Source organism: Toxotes jaculatrix, chromosome 20 (genome assembly GCF_017976425.1).
Source record: "Toxotes jaculatrix isolate fToxJac2 chromosome 20, fToxJac2.pri, whole genome shotgun sequence".
Classification (NCBI taxonomy): domain Eukaryota; kingdom Metazoa; phylum Chordata; class Actinopteri; family Toxotidae; genus Toxotes; species Toxotes jaculatrix.
This window is the reverse complement of record NC_054413.1, coordinates 1,097,497-1,115,334: the sequence shown is the minus strand read 5'-3', so window position 1 is coordinate 1,115,334 and position 17,838 is coordinate 1,097,497. Positions and strand designations below refer to the sequence as shown.

General features: G+C 45.9%; 2 protein-coding genes across 2 annotated transcripts in view; both read left to right on the top strand.

The window, feature by feature from the left end:
• LOC121200364 (sodium channel protein type 4 subunit alpha-like) overlaps nt 1-16,617 on the top strand; it is a 90,019-nt gene extending 73,402 nt beyond the window's left edge. The window contains exons 25-32 of the mRNA XM_041065623.1: nt 2,237-2,359; nt 3,835-4,110; nt 7,104-7,157; nt 7,309-7,446; nt 7,583-7,687; nt 7,780-8,050; nt 9,707-11,004; nt 11,103-16,617. Coding sequence (XP_040921557.1) covers nt 2,237-2,359; nt 3,835-4,110; nt 7,104-7,157; nt 7,309-7,446; nt 7,583-7,687; nt 7,780-8,050; nt 9,707-11,004; nt 11,103-11,168 — 2,331 coding nt within the window. The 3' untranslated portion in view covers nt 11,169-16,617. The remainder of the gene's footprint in view (nt 1-2,236; nt 2,360-3,834; nt 4,111-7,103; nt 7,158-7,308; nt 7,447-7,582; nt 7,688-7,779; nt 8,051-9,706; nt 11,005-11,102) is intronic.
• Nucleotides 1-17,838, top strand: part of LOC121200363 (protein NLRC3-like) — a 567,821-nt gene that overhangs the window by 166,728 nt on the left and 383,255 nt on the right. The window lies entirely within an intron of this gene.

Below are 17,838 nucleotides of genomic sequence, written 5' to 3'. Positions count from 1 at the left end.
CACGTGACACATACATGTTCAGTGTGTGCCATTAAAGACGTGTGCTGACATGTTGTCTCTCAGGTGGTGTGTATTACAGCAGCTGAACCTCACTCCACTGCAGTAATGCAGCTCCATGAATAAAAAGAGTGAGAGACCCATAGGGACAGAGAGAGAGAGAGAGAGAGAGAGAGAGAGAGGGACAGAGGGACAGAGGGAGAGAGAGAGAGAGAGAGAGAGAGAGAGAGAGAGAGAGGGACAGAGGGAGAGAGAGAGAGAGAGAGAGAGAGAGAGAGAGAGAGGGACAGAGGGAGACGGACAGAGAGAGAGAGGGAGGGGGACAGCCTCTGGCCGAGCGAGCAGTGGCTTTTTAACCTCCACACACACACAGTTTGTGATGCACACCATACATATGCATGCATTGAGTCGGAAACTGACGCACACACACACACACACACACACACACTCTTTCCGCCTGGCCGTCTTCATAAATGACACAGTGTGTTGTGACGTTTTTATTTGACTGTCGTGGCCTGGAGACAGACAGAGAGAGATTGGACAGATCTGAGGCAAAGAACAGAACCAAACTTTATTAACAGAGACAGACTGTGGTGAAACAGAGACTCACCACTTTATTTAAAGCGGCGGGACTCAGTGTTCAGCCACTAGGGGGCAGAAAAGCTGACAGATCTACAGCTACGCCAGATAAATCTCAGGGGTAAGCGAAGGATTGGGACATTAGAAACCGCTGTAGGAATAATGATCTTACATTTGATTTGTTTTTTATTTTTTAAGCTGCATCCTCCTGTCAACAGTTGAGAGTTAATGACCTGCTAAAAGATTTAATGTTGTACAGCTGAGTCGTGTGGTGTTGCGGTAACCTGTGCAGACGTCAGCTGATGTCTGCAGTAACTGTGTGACTCTGTAGATCTCAGTGTTGGGTCAGCTGGCTCAGTTCATCTCCATGGACCAGATCACCACCATGCGGGTGCTAAGGACATTCAGGGCTCTCCGTCCTCTACGGGCTGCGTCCCGCTTCGCCGGTATCAGGGTAAGAACCGGCTGAACTCACCTGGAGCTCGACCAGCCGACCAGCCTGAGACGTCAGTGTGGGGCTTCGCTGGGCGGCTTTAGAGGCTTTTAGAGATGCTGCTGTTGTTGTGTTTGATGTTTTGTCCGTGTCATTCTGGCTTTGAAACAAAAAAAAAATGAAGAAGTAGGAATAACGCTGCGGGTGATCGTCCCCAGTGCAGCCTCGGGCCAAACGACGGTGAACGAAGACACATTTCTCCACCATTAAAAGATCAGACGACGAACAGGAAGCAGCTCAAAGCATCTGTGACAACAAACTTTCTCCCAGGAAATGAGGCCAGTCCGGCTCCGGTTTCAGCTACAACTTAAAATCAGGTTGCACCAAATCAGTTTGTTAAAACTTCCTTCAGCAGAGAACAGAACTGTGACAGACTTCATCATCCCTGTACGTTCACAGGCGAACTGAGTGGCTCTGAGCTCTGCTGGACTACGACCACGTTTACGTGTCGTACAGCCGTGAATTAAAAACACCAAAGTCCAACGTAAAGTGACGGACACGTGTGTTTACCATATCCTGATGATCCTCTCATACATGTGGAGAAACGTGGTCTTTAAGTCGTTCGTGTCTCAAACATTTAATTTGGGATTCAGACTTTTTTTTGTGTCTGGTGTCAGATTTTTAACAAACACCTCCGAGTGGGTTTGATAAATCACTAAAACTTGTCAGAATCGGCGGCAGCATCAGTTACAGCACAGTGTGAAGTGTTTTCAAAGCCTGTGACACAGGACTGGTCCCTGGTCCGGACATAAAGACAGGACAGCAGCCAGACTGACTCCTCAGGGCTTCGTACACGTGACTCGTCTCACTCTGAATCTTTTCCACAGCGTCGACAGGAAACCTGCTTCGTCTGGACACTGAGGATGAACCTGCCTCGTTCCCACCCTAACATTCATTCATCTTTCATTCCCTTTTTTTTTTCAGGAATCAGCTGCTTATCAAACTAATGCAGTTCTGTCTTCACACTCACAGTCCTGATGGGCTGGTCCAGGATCAGTTCTCCTTCCCTCTCTGTCCTTCATTAGGTTAGAAGTTAACTGTCCTGCTTCTCTCTTCTGTTTCTCTTCCTTCCTTTCTCTGTCTCCTCCCGTCTTTCCGTCTGTCTCTGAACACCTGTCTCTATCTTTTTCTGTCCTTTCCTCTCTCTTTCCTCTCTCTTTCCTCCAGGTCTCATTGGTCAGTTTGGTGGCCAACACATTGGGTTATTCAGACTTTGCAGCCATCAAATCCCTGCGGACGCTGCGGGCCCTGCGGCCCCTCAGAGCCCTCTCCAGATTTGAAGGCATGAGGGTGAGTCAGTATTAATAAAACAAACACACCTGGGCACACCTGTTTCCAGCCTCGTCCGAGCTGCTGGGAAACAGTCAGAAAACCTGTGATTCACACACAGGTTATATTAATAACTGAAGCCCACAGTTACACAGTGTATAATGATCAATGTAAATCAAGTGCTTCCCTGTTTTCAAGTCACTTCCAAACAATATGTTTGTGCCCAGGTGTGTTTAAAATAAATCATGTTTTTTTTTATAGTGTTTTGTTCTCACCTGTTGTTTCATCCTCTCATCACATTTTACATCATCTCCTCAGTATTCTCTGCTCTCTGATTGGTTCGTCTCAGTCAGAGGGAGAAACATCAGGTGGCGTCACTCTGTGTTTCTGTGCCGTTCATCAGTATTACTGACAGCATCCATTCATTTTGTTGTGATGGTGAAAGGTGCAGACCGAGGTGCAGGACGTTGACGCTGGTTCACGTGAAGTTCAGGACCCGTGTGGCATGCTGGGGGGAAAATGTCTGCGCTTTCGCTCTCCCATGATCCTCTCCTCTTTCCTTTGTCTGGCTAATAAGATTAGCTCTCATGTCAGTTTACAAATGCTCTGCTTATAGCACCACGCTGCTCACTCAGCATGGGATTCTGGGTAGAAGAGCTGCATTGTGGGTCCAGCGAGGAGGGCTGTGCAGTTCTGACACGAGCTGACTCAGCTCTCAGGAAGGAGGGAGCTGATTTCCCTCCTTCAGAAGAAACAACCAAAGAAAAGCCGCTGTTCACACTCTGACCTGAGCTGAATCTGGATCCGACTCAGGAAAAATGGATTTACAGCCAGTTAAAAAAAAAAAAAGACGTGTGTATGCTGCACGAGTGCTGCCTGTTTCTCAGACACAGAACCTGAAGGTCACGTGTCGCAGAGTCAGCATCAGAATAAGCTGCACTTCTTATAAAGCACCTGTGAGTGTGAATGTCCAGCCTGTCTCGACCCCACAGTGTAGGACAGTCTCTGTCACACCTGACTGTGTTTGAATGGCTCTGTTTGTGCTGGTCAGGTGAACGTTCAGTGGGAAGAACCCTGACACCAGTTCACCAGTTTGACAGGCACCGAACTCTGTTTTACAGCAGTGGTTTAACTGGTGCCTGTTAACTTTATGTCTCATTTGTCCCTAATTGACGGATGTTCATCAGCCTGAGTCTTTGTGTCACGTCTGCAGGTTTGTACCTGTGACGTTTTTACCAGTCAGCCAGGTGTTTAACACCTTTTCTCACTTTTAATTGGAGTGGGAGGAGTTTCAGGCCGAACCCACCAGCGCTCTCTCACGTCCTGACCGGTGCGTTGTGGCGTTTCTCTGAAACAGCCACGGATGATTTCAGTGTCTGCTCGGGCTTCACCTCAATGTTTAACCTGACCAGCAACAGGCCGAAAACGTGATGTTGTCCTTAAACTCACAGGCTGAAGTTACAGCGTTTGGTGTGTGTGTGTGTGTGTGTCTCCAGGTGGTGGTAAACGCTCTGATCGGGGCGATTCCCTCCATCATGAACGTGCTGCTGGTCTGTCTCATCTTCTGGCTCATCTTCAGCATCATGGGCGTCAACTTGTTCGCCGGGAAGTTCGGCCGCTGCGTCAACCACACCGGCCACATCTACGACGCCTGGTCCATCAACAACAAGTCTGAGTGCGAGGCGCAGAACAGCACCTCGTTCTACTACTGGAGCAAAGTCAAGGTCAACTTCGACAACGTGGGGGCGGGATACCTGGCTCTGCTGCAAGTGGTGAGACTCTGAGTCAGAGGGCAGATTGCAGATTACAGATTACATACAGTATGTGTTGTACATCTGAGATTACGGCTCCAGACTTTCACAGCATCTCTCTGTAAGTCTCCGTCAGTCCCTGTAGGTCTCAGTGTAAATGTGTGAAACAGCAGGAGGAGCTTTGTGTAAACGCGTTAATGCAGCGTCTGTGTGAAGCGTTTTTCAGAAACAAAGAGCTTCAGGTGAATAAACGGAGGCACAAAGAGAAAAATCCTCACAAATTAAAAGCGAGTGTCTCCTCCACAAACCGTAGGAGGATTGACTTCTCTTCCTCTCCCCCTCCCTCGCTCCCTTGATCTCATCTTTTCTTTCGTTCCGTCCATTTGCTGTCTTAGCCTTAATTTTCCTCCCACTCCTCTTCTTCTTCATCGCTCTCACTTTTGACTTTTCCACTCGTCCGCCCCTTTGTCTCCATTTGTCGTATTAACTTTCATTTCTTTCCGCCGCCTTGTGTCTCTCACTGTCCGTCCTTCTCTCAGCGTCTCTCCCCTCTTTAATGCACTGTTTCATAAGTAGCAGTGGGAGGAAGACAAAAGCAAAGAAAGACCAAACTTCTGTGTGACTGACATCTCACTTTAACCAGTGTTGAGTTAGCTCATATTATCACTTTGCTTTTACCTCCTACTTTCATTTCAGGCCTAAATTATTAAATTAAACTTTAAAATAATGAAGGAATTCAGTTTTTTTTCACAGTTATATTTTGGGAGTATGAATTTCAAAGTCTTTTATTCCACATAAGGTGATAAAATATACAGAAAATATATTTAAAATATATTCCCTGCCTCTGCTCTGCTTTCTATCCTTTTTCCTCTTTTACTTTTTTTTTTTTTTTACCTTTTTATTTTCCCATCCTCCCTTCATGCGTTTCAACCTGTTTGTTGTGGTCTGTTGTTTAATTTTCCTCCCTCTCCTCGTCCATTTCTTTCTTTGTCTCTCTCTCTGTCAACCCTCCCTCTGTCTCTCCATCATCTGTTATTAAACACAACATGAACAAAGCCAATTACAGCCGCTGCAACTCCACTTTCCTCTCCTGCCTCCTGCTCTTTCCATCTCTCCATCACCTCGCTTTCTTTCCTTACAAGCCTTCGCTTCCAGCCTCCCTCTTTTTTCTCTCCGTCTCTACTTCACTCTCTTTTCTTTCTCGCTCACTGTCGCCCACCATGGGAGTCCTGAGAGCCTCCAATCAATCAGCGTCTGAGAGGCTTTTATTTTTAGAGCGACTCCAGCCAAGTGGGAGGGAAATGGAGAGATGGAGGGAGAGAGAGGAAGGAAGAAAAAGTACAGGTGGAGTAAGAAAATAAAGGTTCGAACAATGAGTGGAAAGAAAGATACAGCAGGGAAGGGAGAGCGATGGAGGGAAGGATTTGAGGGGAAAGAAGAGGGAGGGACGGAGGAAAGGTGAGGAGTTTGAGATGGAGGAAAGATGGATGAGATAAGGGAAAATAAAGGCTGAAATATTGGAGATCAGTAAAGGAAAAGAGGGACAGAAGGAGAAAAAGGGAGTGAGGACAAAGAAGGAGAGAGATAAAAGAAAATGGGGAAGAGAAAAAGAGATTAATGGAGAGTTGGAGGAAGAAAGGAGGGACAGTGTGAAAGAGGGATGAGAGCTGCACCTCAGTCCCTTTTTTCACGGAGAGAAAGAAAAAACGGGAAAGAAGTTGTCGCTCTGCTACTTCAGATGCTGAGAACTTAAGAGTTGTCAGACTGCTGTCGCCTTGGCAACGAGCCGCTCAGCACCTCTCCATGTTTGGCTGGTCGGCGCGGCAACGGTTGGCGGGGGCAACCCTTCCATTAGCATCTGGAAATAGCTCCATGCTGCAAAAAATGATGCAGAGAAGAGAGAGTTTACTGAGCAGCAGCTCAGCCGTCAGGATCGCTCAGGATCTGTGGACGTTTCAAACCTCCAATTCATAAATTCTGAAACTGAACTGTTTCCAAAGACATTTATCCAGTACAGCAGCGACACACAGGCATCTGCCTTCATTAGGTCCTGATACACACTTCACCTGATTCAGCACAGGTGTGGGTCACAGTCACTGAACAGGATGAAAACATTATGGATAAATGTAATCTTATATAAAAGAGAGAGGCTTAATAACTGACTTTAAAAAGTTTGGGTTTTTTTCTGTTGACCAACTAATCGACAGGTTGATAAATAGTTTTGACTGTTTAACTGAAACAGGAACCTTATTTTCGGAGCGTGTGTTGTCTTTGACGCCTGTAAACGCCTGTCACTGAGTCTTCATGTCCGGTAAAAGTCTCAGTCTGAGTCTGGCGTCTTTTACAGCGTGCCCCCTCTCGCTCACATCCGACAGACCATAATAACAGCAGGTGGTAACCTGTGGCGACGAGCTGATTTCAGGTCTGAGTGACGGACGGCAGACGCCCACTCAGACCAAAGTATTCTGTTTCTTCACATCCTTCTCCCTCCATCTTTCCACCTGCTCTTTCTCTTCCCTCCATCCTGTGCCCCCTCCCCACCGAGGAGGGAAGTCCATAAAAGGACTTGTTGATCTTTCATTGAGAAAAATACAGCGGTGGCGTTTCCATGGAGCTCTGACTCTCTCTACTAATTTCCTTCTAAAATGGGAAGGCTGCTTCAAGATCCCTTTTGTTCAGTTATTCACTGAAGGGCAGGAAATGTGCAGGATGTCGTCTTGGTGACGTGTGTGCAGAGAAACACACTGAGACAGAAACACACACAGGAAAACAGGAGCTCAGGTGTCTACATACTTCTGGCCACATCATGTGTGTCGTCCTGCAGAGGATCACACACATCAGCATTGTACATATAAACACTGTCACACATCAGGAGTCTGTTGTAAAGCGGTACGGAGCTTTCACAGGTTCACGCCGATGTGTCGATGTGATGGGAGCAGCTGAAGCTGAGCGACTTTTCCTGCCTGAAGCATCACTGTTTGATTATTTGTGTTTTTTTTGTTTTGTTTCTTAAGGCGACGTTCAAAGGCTGGATGGAGATCATGTACGCAGCGGTGGACTCCAGAGCTGTGAGTCAAACAGGAAACACTGAATTCGTATGATTCCCGGGAATCTGTTCTCACCACCGGATCAAATTAGTCTGAAAATAAAAAAATGAAAACAGATCAGCACGAAGACGCCAGAGACATGATGAACCAACATCTTGTTTGTATCTCACAGGTGGAGGAGCAGCCTATCAAGGAGATCAATCTATACATGTACCTGTACTTTGTCATCTTCATCATTTTCGGCTCCTTTTTCACCCTCAACCTCTTCATCGGCGTCATCATCGATAACTTCAACCAGCAGAAACGAAAGATAAGAACCACGACGCACATTCACTGTCACAGCCACGTTTTCCAGGAGCCAATAAAATAAAATGAGACTTGTTCTCAGTGACGGGTTTAAGATGCTGTTCAGTAAAAATGATAAGTGTTTCCTCTGCTGTGTTTACTTAGGAGGACAGGACATCTTCATGACAGAGGAACAGAAGAAATACTACAACGCCATGAAGAAGCTGGGCTCCAAGAAACCCCAGAAGCCCATCCCCAGGCCTCTGGTACCGGCACACTTCACAATAAAAGCACAGACTCATTTCATTTGTACTGATAAATCTCAAAGCACCAGCTGACCACGGCCCGTTCTTTCTAGAACCCGCTGCAGGGCTTCTTCTTCGACCTGGTTGGGAAACAGGCGTTCGACATCATCATCATGGTGCTGATCCTCTTCAATATGATCACCATGATGGTGGAGACGGACGAGCAGTCGCCGCAGATGGAGTACATCCTGAACAACATCAACCTGGCCTTCATCGTTGTCTTCACCGCAGAGTGCCTCATCAAGATCGTGGGGCTGCGCTGCTACTTCTTCACCGTCGGCTGGAATATCTTCGACTTCGTGGTCGTGATTTTGTCCATCGTCGGTGAGTCGAATTATGTCCCTGTGAGGAGAACGTCCAGGAACCAACAGGAACGTCGCTCTCAGCTTAGCCTGCTGATTTTTTCTGAGTCTGTTCAGTTGACTTTAAATATGAAATTGTTGAAATTAAATATGAAAAGAAAAGAAAAATATGAAACTACAATTTTAATACTACAATTCTTTTTTTATTTTACTGCTGTAAAATCAGACGGCAGTTTGCTGGATCTTACCATTGGGTACAACAACATTATTGATTATATACTGTTTGCGATCAGCGATTATATGAGTCGATGTGTGTATACATGAGTGTGTGTGCTGGAGCCGTCAGCTGTGGCAGCAGGAAGCGGTGTAATGTAATGTCAGCCTGACAGTTACCTGTCAGCACAGTGACCGTGCAGGTGGCCTTGATGTTTACGCTGCACCAAGGTCCCGTGTGGCCATGTACAGATCCACACGCGTGACACAACAGTCCACACAGAGCAAGCTAAACAGGTAACTTAGCGATCAGTGCTCATATTTCGTGTGCTGCTGCTCCTGTTAGCGTGACAAGATTGTGTGTGTGTGTGTGTGTAATTAAGTGTGTCTCTGTATATGCGTGTGTGTGTGTGTGCGCTCAGACAAGCCTGCCTGGGGGAGGTGAAGGTAACAGCAGCAATCAGAGCTGCCAGAGGGCGGTCCCTAGAGACAAATCAAACATGATTGACCTGTTACATCAGCTGCTGTATGTGTGTGTGTGTGTGTGTGTGTGTGTGTGTGTGTGTGTGTGTGTGTGTGTGTGTGTGTGTGTGTGTGTGTGTGTGTGTGTGGGTGTGTGGACCTGTACTTCTATCTTTGTGAGGACCAGTGTCAGACCTTACAGAGTGACAACATTTTGGGAAAGTGAGAACATGTGGTCCGGTCCTCACACCTTCAAAGGGCTGTTTGAGGTTTCAGACCTGGTTTTAGGGTCCAGGTTAGGGTTGGGGTGCGGCATTTAGTCGTCATGGTTAAAGTTTGGGGCTTTGGGAATGCAACATGTCAATGAGGGTCCTCACAGCTCATGTAAGATGAGTGTGTGTGTGTGTGTGAGAGAGGTGGGAGGATGGGGGGAGGGGAGGGGTAGTTGAGTTGATGTATGATGTGATGGTGAATCCTTCTCAACTCCCCCCTGCTCATCCCTTCTATCAACTATAACTCAATACAGGGAGACGGATGAAAGATAGAAGTGTATATGTGGTGGAGGTGGGGGGGTGGGGTTGGTGATGACAGGACAGCTCCTCTCTCAGTTTATCATTCCCGGATAACAAGGAAAAGATGGATGAATTACAGTGTTTGACTGGCTGTTAGAGGGGAAAAGACGGCCCGACCCTCCAAAAACCAATCACTCAGGTTGTAATCGCAGCAGACCTGCCACGTAAAAGCTGCAGCATCCAAACCGAGGGCTTTTAGATGATGTCACTCACAGAAATGTCCTCAAATCAAAGAAAATCCTGGTCCGGTAACAGTCTTCGGCTAATTGATTTTAGGTGATAGAGCTGAAAAATGCAGCAGATAGTTTCTCTCTGTTGTTTCCTTGCAGATGAAAGCAGTCCTGCGGGACGACCCCGTTCAGTCTAATAACCCGTGTCAGAAAACATACGTTTACATGACCTACATTTTTTTCTTTCCCTCTGTTTTTCAGGTATTGTTCTTGCTGACATCATCGAGAAGTACTTTGTGTCGCCAACCCTCTTCCGAGTGATCCGATTGGCCCGTATTGGACGTATCCTGCGTCTCATCAGAGGTGCCAAGGGCATCCGGACGTTACTGTTTGCCCTCATGATGTCCCTTCCTGCTCTCTTCAACATCGGGCTCCTCCTTTTCCTGGTCATGTTCATCTACGCCATCTTTGGCATGGCGAACTTCGCCTATGTAAAACGGCAGGCGGGGATTGACGACATGTTTAACTTTGAGACGTTTGGGAACAGCATGATCTGCTTGTTCCAGATCACCACCTCTGCCGGGTGGGACAGTCTGCTCAGCCCCATCCTCAACAATTCCCCAGAGGAGTGCAATCCCAACATCCCCCACACCGGCACCACCGTCAGGGGGAACTGTGGGAACCCGTCGGTGGGCATCACCTTCTTTGTCACTTACATCATCATCTCCTTCCTCATCGTGGTGAACATGTACATCGCCATCATCCTGGAGAACTTCAGCGTGGCCACGGAGGAGAGCACCGAGCCACTGAGCGAGGACGACTTCGAGATGTTCTATGAGGTTTGGGAGAAGTTCGACCCGGAGGCCACGCAGTTCATCGAGTACGCCAAGCTGTCTGACTTCGCCGACTCACTGTCGGAGCCCCTTCGTATCGCCAAGCCAAACAAGATCAAGCTGATCTCCATGGACCTGCCCATGGTCAGTGGGGACAAGATCCACTGCCTGGACATCCTCTTTGCCTTCACCAAGCGAGTCCTGGGAGAGTCGGGCGAGATGGACGCCCTCAAGCAGCAGATGGAGGAGAAATTCATGATGGCCAACCCTTCCAAGATCTCCTACGAGCCCATCACAACAACTCTGAGGCGCAAACAGGAAGAAGTCTCCGCCACAGTGATCCAGAGGTGCTACCGCAGACACCTGGTGAGGCGGCAGATGAAGGCCGCGTCTTACTTGTATCGCCAGATTACCACCCCTCGGCATGCAGGAGGTGACGGCGAGCAAGGCAGTGAGGTAATATTCGGGGAAGATGCACCTGAGAAAGAAGGGCTGATTGCTGCCATGATGAGGGAAAACTATGGCTCAAGCTTGTTAGGGATGGAGCGCTCCGAAACAATTTCCTCCACCTCATCTCCACCATCTTACGACAGCGTGACGCGAGCCACATCTGAAATCTTTCATCTCCTCGGTGTCAACACAGAAACGGCGGTGGCTGACACCGCAGGCAGCGAACCGAGCGAACAGTCGCCATCCGTGGTCGACCCTGACAGACAGCAGGAAACGGTACCATAGCGGGAACCGAAAGCAAAAAATTAACAAATGAGGATTTTCTCGTTGTGGGTTAAGCCTGTTTGTTCTTTTGTTTACTGAATGTACCATAGCTGAGGAACGCTGAGGAGGCGCCAGATGGAAGCTGTGAGCGAGGAACTGCAGGAGGAGTCGAGTGAAAGAGCAAACAAAGTGGAATATTTACTACCTTTAATGTTATTTCCTGTTCCCTGTGGAGATTCCTGGACTCAACTCAACAGCTGTTGTTGGAGTTTCTGAAAGGGAAGCAGAAAAACTGCAGAGACAGAGAGGGAACCCCCATCTGTCAAGTCTACTCTGCCTTTGTCGGCGCAAAAGACAGAAGCGTAGAGAAGAACCACCTCTGGATCCCTTTGACCTCGGGTCTCGTGTCGACTAGAGCCGAGAGTTCAGAACGCTGGCTGACCTTCGGCCTCAGCTACAGAGGCTCAGAGGGGTCAGAACAACTATATCACAGATGTATCCATCATTTATTGGCCTGGGGGGTTTGTGCCTTCCCGCAGATGATCAATATTCTCAGAGTACGCCTGGCTGGAAGAGCGACGGTGTTCCTGGTGGTGAATCTCGACACGATAACGGTCGACGGCTTTCTGACTGACTGAGACTCGAGAGAGGAGGAAAATAATGACAACGTGATTTGAAAATGTTTTCGTAGTAAAAGTATAACTTTGTTGATGTTACCAGTCTTTTAATAGCGGTACGATTATTACTATTTTTTATATTTTTTAGAGTAAGTTGAAGAAAAAAAATAAGCAGTCTCTCTTCTGACTGAGTGGCACTGGCTATGAAAAAGTGGCTAAACTACCATGTTGTAATAGATGAGAGGAGAGAGTGCAGTCAGGAAAATAATCTCAAAAACCTGAAAAGCAACTTCATCTGTTTTTGTTGGCAGTTTTGCACTTTTGAGTTTACACGTGCTGTCACTTTACCGCACACGGGCAAAGTCACGCTGAAGGAGGGCCTGGGATGGATTTATTTTTGTTCCTGTGAAAACCTTTGAGATAACACCAAAAACTGATTCAAGTGCACAATGAGATTTTCTACACGGTCCCAGACTCTTCCAGCTTGTGCTTTGCCCTGGTGGTGAACATCCTCGTGTCCCTTAGTTCTTTGGCCAGTGGGTGATTTGCCTAAAAGATTTAAAGAAACTTTTCCAGCTTCCATTTGCTTCATGAACAAACTCGCTGCGTTACTCTGCACTGCAGGAGAAGAGAACCGGTGGCTACTGGCTTTTCATCACGGCTGATCGATCTCTGATTGATGAAGAATCCAGTGTTCAAACGTGTGAATAGCTGAGTTAAATCAAATAAAACAGAAAAACACAATTACACAATTTTTAATTTCACAATAAAAAAAAAAGTTTCTAAAGTAAAATTTATTTTTAATAATAAAGTCCAAACTGAAATAATTTAATTTCTTCATGAAACCGTTTTCATATCATAATAATCTGAAGGCCTTAACATTCAGCTTCATTTTCTTTTTTTTTTTTCAGGATGAATATTGTTTAGTGCAGTTAAAGGACCAGACCTCTGGTCTGAGACCAGCTCACAGAAATATGTTGCAGCAAATCGTCAGTCTTTTACCAAGTGAACAAAGAAATATCTTCACGCAGGACTAAAATGTACGTGTTAGGGTTTTGTAAAGCCATGAATAAAGTTTCTTGTCGCCACATGAACTGAACATCAGCAACAAATCACTCACTGGCACTAACTAACTATCCATCTGGTCTGAGTTCGGCTCGACACACAGACACGAGGCCAAATGGGCTTAAGATCTTCGTGGTGTCGACCGCCCCCGACCAGAGTGCGACAATCAACTCAGCACATCAACATCAGGATTTCACCCTATTTCTGTTTTAGAAAAGCTAAGGCCGATTTTCATGAGCTGGCGTTTGATCGATCATCGGTGTCCTGGAAAAACCTCGTCTTCACAACACAACTGGAAAACAAACACGGCAGCTGATTATCAGTGTAGAGACGACAGGTTGCTCCATTGCTGGGGATTTGATCAGGTTTTGGTCGGATCTGTTTGCAGTTCCACTCTTCAGATTTCTAAACTTTCTAAACTCTGGAGACAGAAACTTTGCTAAATGACTCATCTGTTGCTTTGCTGTTGCCGCAGTGACAGGATTGAGCATGTTTCCCTCCACGCTGCTGTTTTCCTCTCTCCGATCTGTCCGATCAGTCTTCTGCCTGCTCCCAGCTCTCTGCAACATTTGAGACCTTTGACCTCTTAAAGGATGAAGCTGTATATGTTTCTTACTGTCGTCAAATCCCACACCAACGTGTTCGTCCATCTGGTGTTTTTAACAGATTTTAGACAACAGTGTTTCTCTGCTGCTCAGAGGAAATGAGAGAAATCAGGCTCTGGATAAACATACAGTTCTTGTTCGTTGGAGTCGTCCATTGTTGGTCTTGGTCTTTGGGATTTGACAATAAGAGAATTATAGAACATCAGCAGATTAAAAGTCTCTGTAACATCACAGTTCCACTGGCACTGCAGAGTCTGCAGCTAACGTTAGCAGCAGTCAGACCTTACGCAGGGTTGGTTTTAAAATGGCTGCAGCTGAGCAGGTTTTTCCAGAACACAGATGAGACGACACAAAAACCTTTTCTGCTTCTGTTTCCGCTAAATGATGCGAAGAGTTTCATTTTAAAACGGGGGAAAGAAACTGATAAATTCTGATTGGTTGATTCCTCTTTGGAAGCTGAATCCTGGTTTAGTTCCTTATTTAAAAAAAATCAAACGGACAGTTGGAACAATTTTAAAAGGAAGGAAGTGACTTATTTTGAAAGGAAACTCTTCAAATCCAAACCCAGCTTCATTTATTTATTTATTTATTTATTTATTGACTTTGTTTTCTGGTTGATTGCTTTATTTTATCTAAGATTATTTTTTTTATTTTTGCACGTTTTAGCTGCGCCCTGGAGGAGAAGTGGAGGCCGAGTGAGACGGCTCTTTATCTATTTTGCACAGAGAAACAAAAAAAAACAAACCGCGTCAAGCAATAACGGTTTGCCGATACCTTTTAAGTGAATTCTTAGGTCACACTTGACTTCGCAGAAGCTTCTTCTCACTGCATGAGTCTGTGCGATGACTGGAAGAATTCTACGCACAGTAACGCTCGGAGCGTTTGGTGAAATCTGGTAAATCGCGGTTTCCCAGATTTAGCACTGACAGCGTTGCTGTGGATTCACGGACACGCAGGCGAGTGCATTGGCAGGAAGCTGCTGTGAAGCAGCGTTACCGCTTGTTTTTATTAAGATGAAGTGTCAAAGTGTGTGTGTACAGCGTTTGTTCAGTCTGCTTCGATATCAATATTTCGAACAACCTCTCTCTCTCTGTCTCTGTTGTCGTGGTCACCCGAAGGATCTTTACTAAACGCTTTACTAGACTAATTTAAAAAAGGAAAAAAAAAAATTTACTGGCACCGTCTGGACTCTATTTCTACTAGATTCTATTGAGAATAGAAAACCATATAAACTAGGTAAATACTTAAGACACTGCTGAACTCTGCTGCGAGGCGTATTTCAGGTTGCAGTTGTGCTGAAGGGCTGTTTTCAGTAGCAATAGACCCAGAGTGTGCCTGCTACATATGAACCCAACACTCCAAGCCATGCTTTCCCATTGGTTGATTGATTGATTGATTGATTGATGGACTGGTCGTTTATTTGGTTGGTTGATTGATGAATTGATTCTCATGCTTTTTGATAATGAACGAGGTTCACGGTCCCCCCCCGTCGCCCCCCTCCATCACCGCTGTGACTCTTCCTCATGAAGCTGTGGAACAAACAGCACAGAGAGCTGATTGGCTGGCTGGCTGATGACACGCTGAAACTGTCAGAAAGGTTCAGATTCGCTAAAGTCTGCAGGAAAAAAGTGTGTTTTATCCATGACCTGACCAAATCAGGAAACTCTGTGGGAAACAGCTGCTCTGCTGCTTTTTCAAACACGACACCAAGTCGTATCAAACCTTCAAACATCTGAGCATCTGGTCCGATTTCTAATTTAAATTTAAATCAACATTTGACTTTTGTTAAGTGGAAAATGTGGTTTTATAGACAAACACAGTAAATTCAGGTTCTACTAATACTGAGACCGAACCCGGCAGTCACTGAGCGACCGCGTGTTCCCACAGTGCAGCTTTAGTGAGTCTGGACCTCCAGTTTGTGATGAGCACAAAAAACCAGGTGTACATTCACCGTCTGTGTGAGGCCACTGAAACCATCACGGCATCAAAACACAATCCAGTCTCAGCTCAGTCCCCGAAATCCCCGCTGTGCCGACTGTACGAGGCCAAAGAGGGACAGCCAGAACCTGGAAACGCTCCAGGTAACCTCCAGCATGTCTGAGCAGGAAGGGAAGCCTGCCACTTCCTGTCCTGGTCTGATTTGAAAAAGGTTCAAAATGTAAAAAAATAAGCTCTTATTTTGGAGGAAAACTACCGCCTTGGCTCTGCGCTGTGGATCAGTCCATGTGGTGCTACCGAGGGGTTTGGAAGAGTCCAAATGAAGGTCGGACGGGGGTGTTGAAACACAAACTCTGAGAATCTTTGCTCCTTTATGCCTTTTTTCCCTGATTCAAAACCAAAAGCTGCTTCGTCATCAAAACAAAACGACAGACATCGATGTACCAACGCGGAGGAAATGCACAGAAAACCAGTGGTTTCGTTGTTCATTATTATTACTATTGTTACTATTAACTGTGTGATAAATGCAATACAACAGTTATGTAAACAGGCAGTGAGTGATGCTGTATCTTATTTACAGTATGAGCTGAATAATGAGGAGTTTCTAATTATTTCGTCGTCATGGATTCGGTTTTTCCAGGCATCCTCTCACTGCTTCAGCCACCGTCGCCCCGTTTACACTGCAACTGGTTTCACAGTGGTTGTCAAACTGGTTTTGCCAGGTCTCCGGCTTCATATCAGTTCTGCAGAAACCTCATATCTCGAGAAAGTTGCCTTTTTCAGGAGCGGAGGAGAGAAAAGGATGAATATTTCCCTTCCCGACTCATTAATTCCTGCTGAAATCGGGAAGATTTCTCTCATCGCTGAAGCTGATTTTAAGATGAAAGTTGGAAAATAATAATCACCAAGTTGGAGATAAGAGGTTTCTTGATACAAGCAGTTTTAATGCGTTTTTGCTGGAAATAGCTGAGTCACAGATGGAGGGTGAAAACTTTGTAACCCCGGAGATTTTAGCAGAGACGCATCAGGACAGTGAGGAAAGAAAAACAGGATTTTTAACTCAGAAATTTCAGCTGTTTGAAAAAGTTTGAGGAGCTGGTGAAATTTTTTTAATGTGTAATGTTTCCACATTTTTTTAATTCAATTTGAGAAATATCCGAAAGTGAGAGACAGGTTACAAGGTTTTCCTCTGACCGCAGCCGGTGAAACCTCGGTGTAAAGGAGGCGAAAGCCGTGCCTCAGTGACCCCTCCCCGGTGTTTTAGAGACAATAATAATTACAATGATTATGATATGAATATATATAAATATATATATACTTTTTAGTACTTTGAGTTAAAATACTTTTTAGTATTTTGCAAATACATGTCTCTGTATATAAAACGAAAGCCTCCTGTAATAAACGAGAGAAAAATTTAATACTGAATCAGTTGTGATGGTTTTGTTTTGTTGTTTCTGTGAATGTTGTTGGTTCGTCACGTGATCGTGTGCATCGGTTTGACCGGTGTAAACGCCTCCGCTCATCACGCTCCTGAACGCTGGTGTCGTGAACCCATGATGCAATGCTGTCTGACTGTGTGTGTGTGTGTGTGTCAGAGCAGATTGAGGGTGACACGTCTGAGAACCCGTCTGTTGTGTTACTCTCTTCCTCCTCTGCTTCTTTTCCTTTCTCTCCTCCTGCTGCTGATTTAAAGGAAAAGTCTGGGTGTGTTTATCACAGCCTGATGTTTCTGAATCCTCACATTTCAGAAGCTTCTGATTTATTTCCTGTCAATAATCGATTAATTGTTTCAGCTCTGTGGACGTCGTCAGACTGAACACACAGGAACACACACTGTCCTCTTTCAACTGCCTCGTTGCCCTCAAGCAAGGCACTGAACTGAGAGAGGCAAAGACCGTGTGTGTGTGTGTGTGTGTGTGTGTGTGCGCGCACTGGCTTGTTTACTTGGTTACATAACCATGTCTCTGGCCACACAGGGCCACACACACACACAGGGTGCCAGAGTTCCTCAGCATATGTTAAATGGAGCTTCCCCATCTGTCTGCCTGCCAACAATCGGCCTCTTAAAGAAACAGCTGACGTCTCTTCATCTGTGACCGTCGCTTCACTGAGGCTCCGTTTATTTGGTTTGTAAAAACGTCGTCTGCTCTACGAGACCAGAATCTCGACCAAGTGAAGTCTGTCGTCTCCTGGTCGACTAGTCAGTCCGCGTCACGTGAACCTGCAGGACTAACTGCGCCCAGATCGTCTGGAGGCCCAGGACCGTTCACTGTGGCTTCGCTGAGTTTTTCCTAACACAACATGTCCAAATTATTTTCACAGAAAACAGACTCGTGACTGCCGACCGATGTTTTATTTACACCAAAGGTCCACATCAGTTTAAAACAAACAAACAAACAAACAACAAAACAAAACTTGTTTCCTGGTGGAAGAACTTATAAAACACAAATGAGCTTCTGATCCTGAGCAGGACACAAACTGCTCGTGACACAAAGTCTGAGTCCAACAGAAGATTTTTACAGAAAGATTCCCAGATTTCTGTAACACAACTGAAAACACACACACACGCACACACACACACACACACACGCACACACACTCACACAGTCACACACACACAC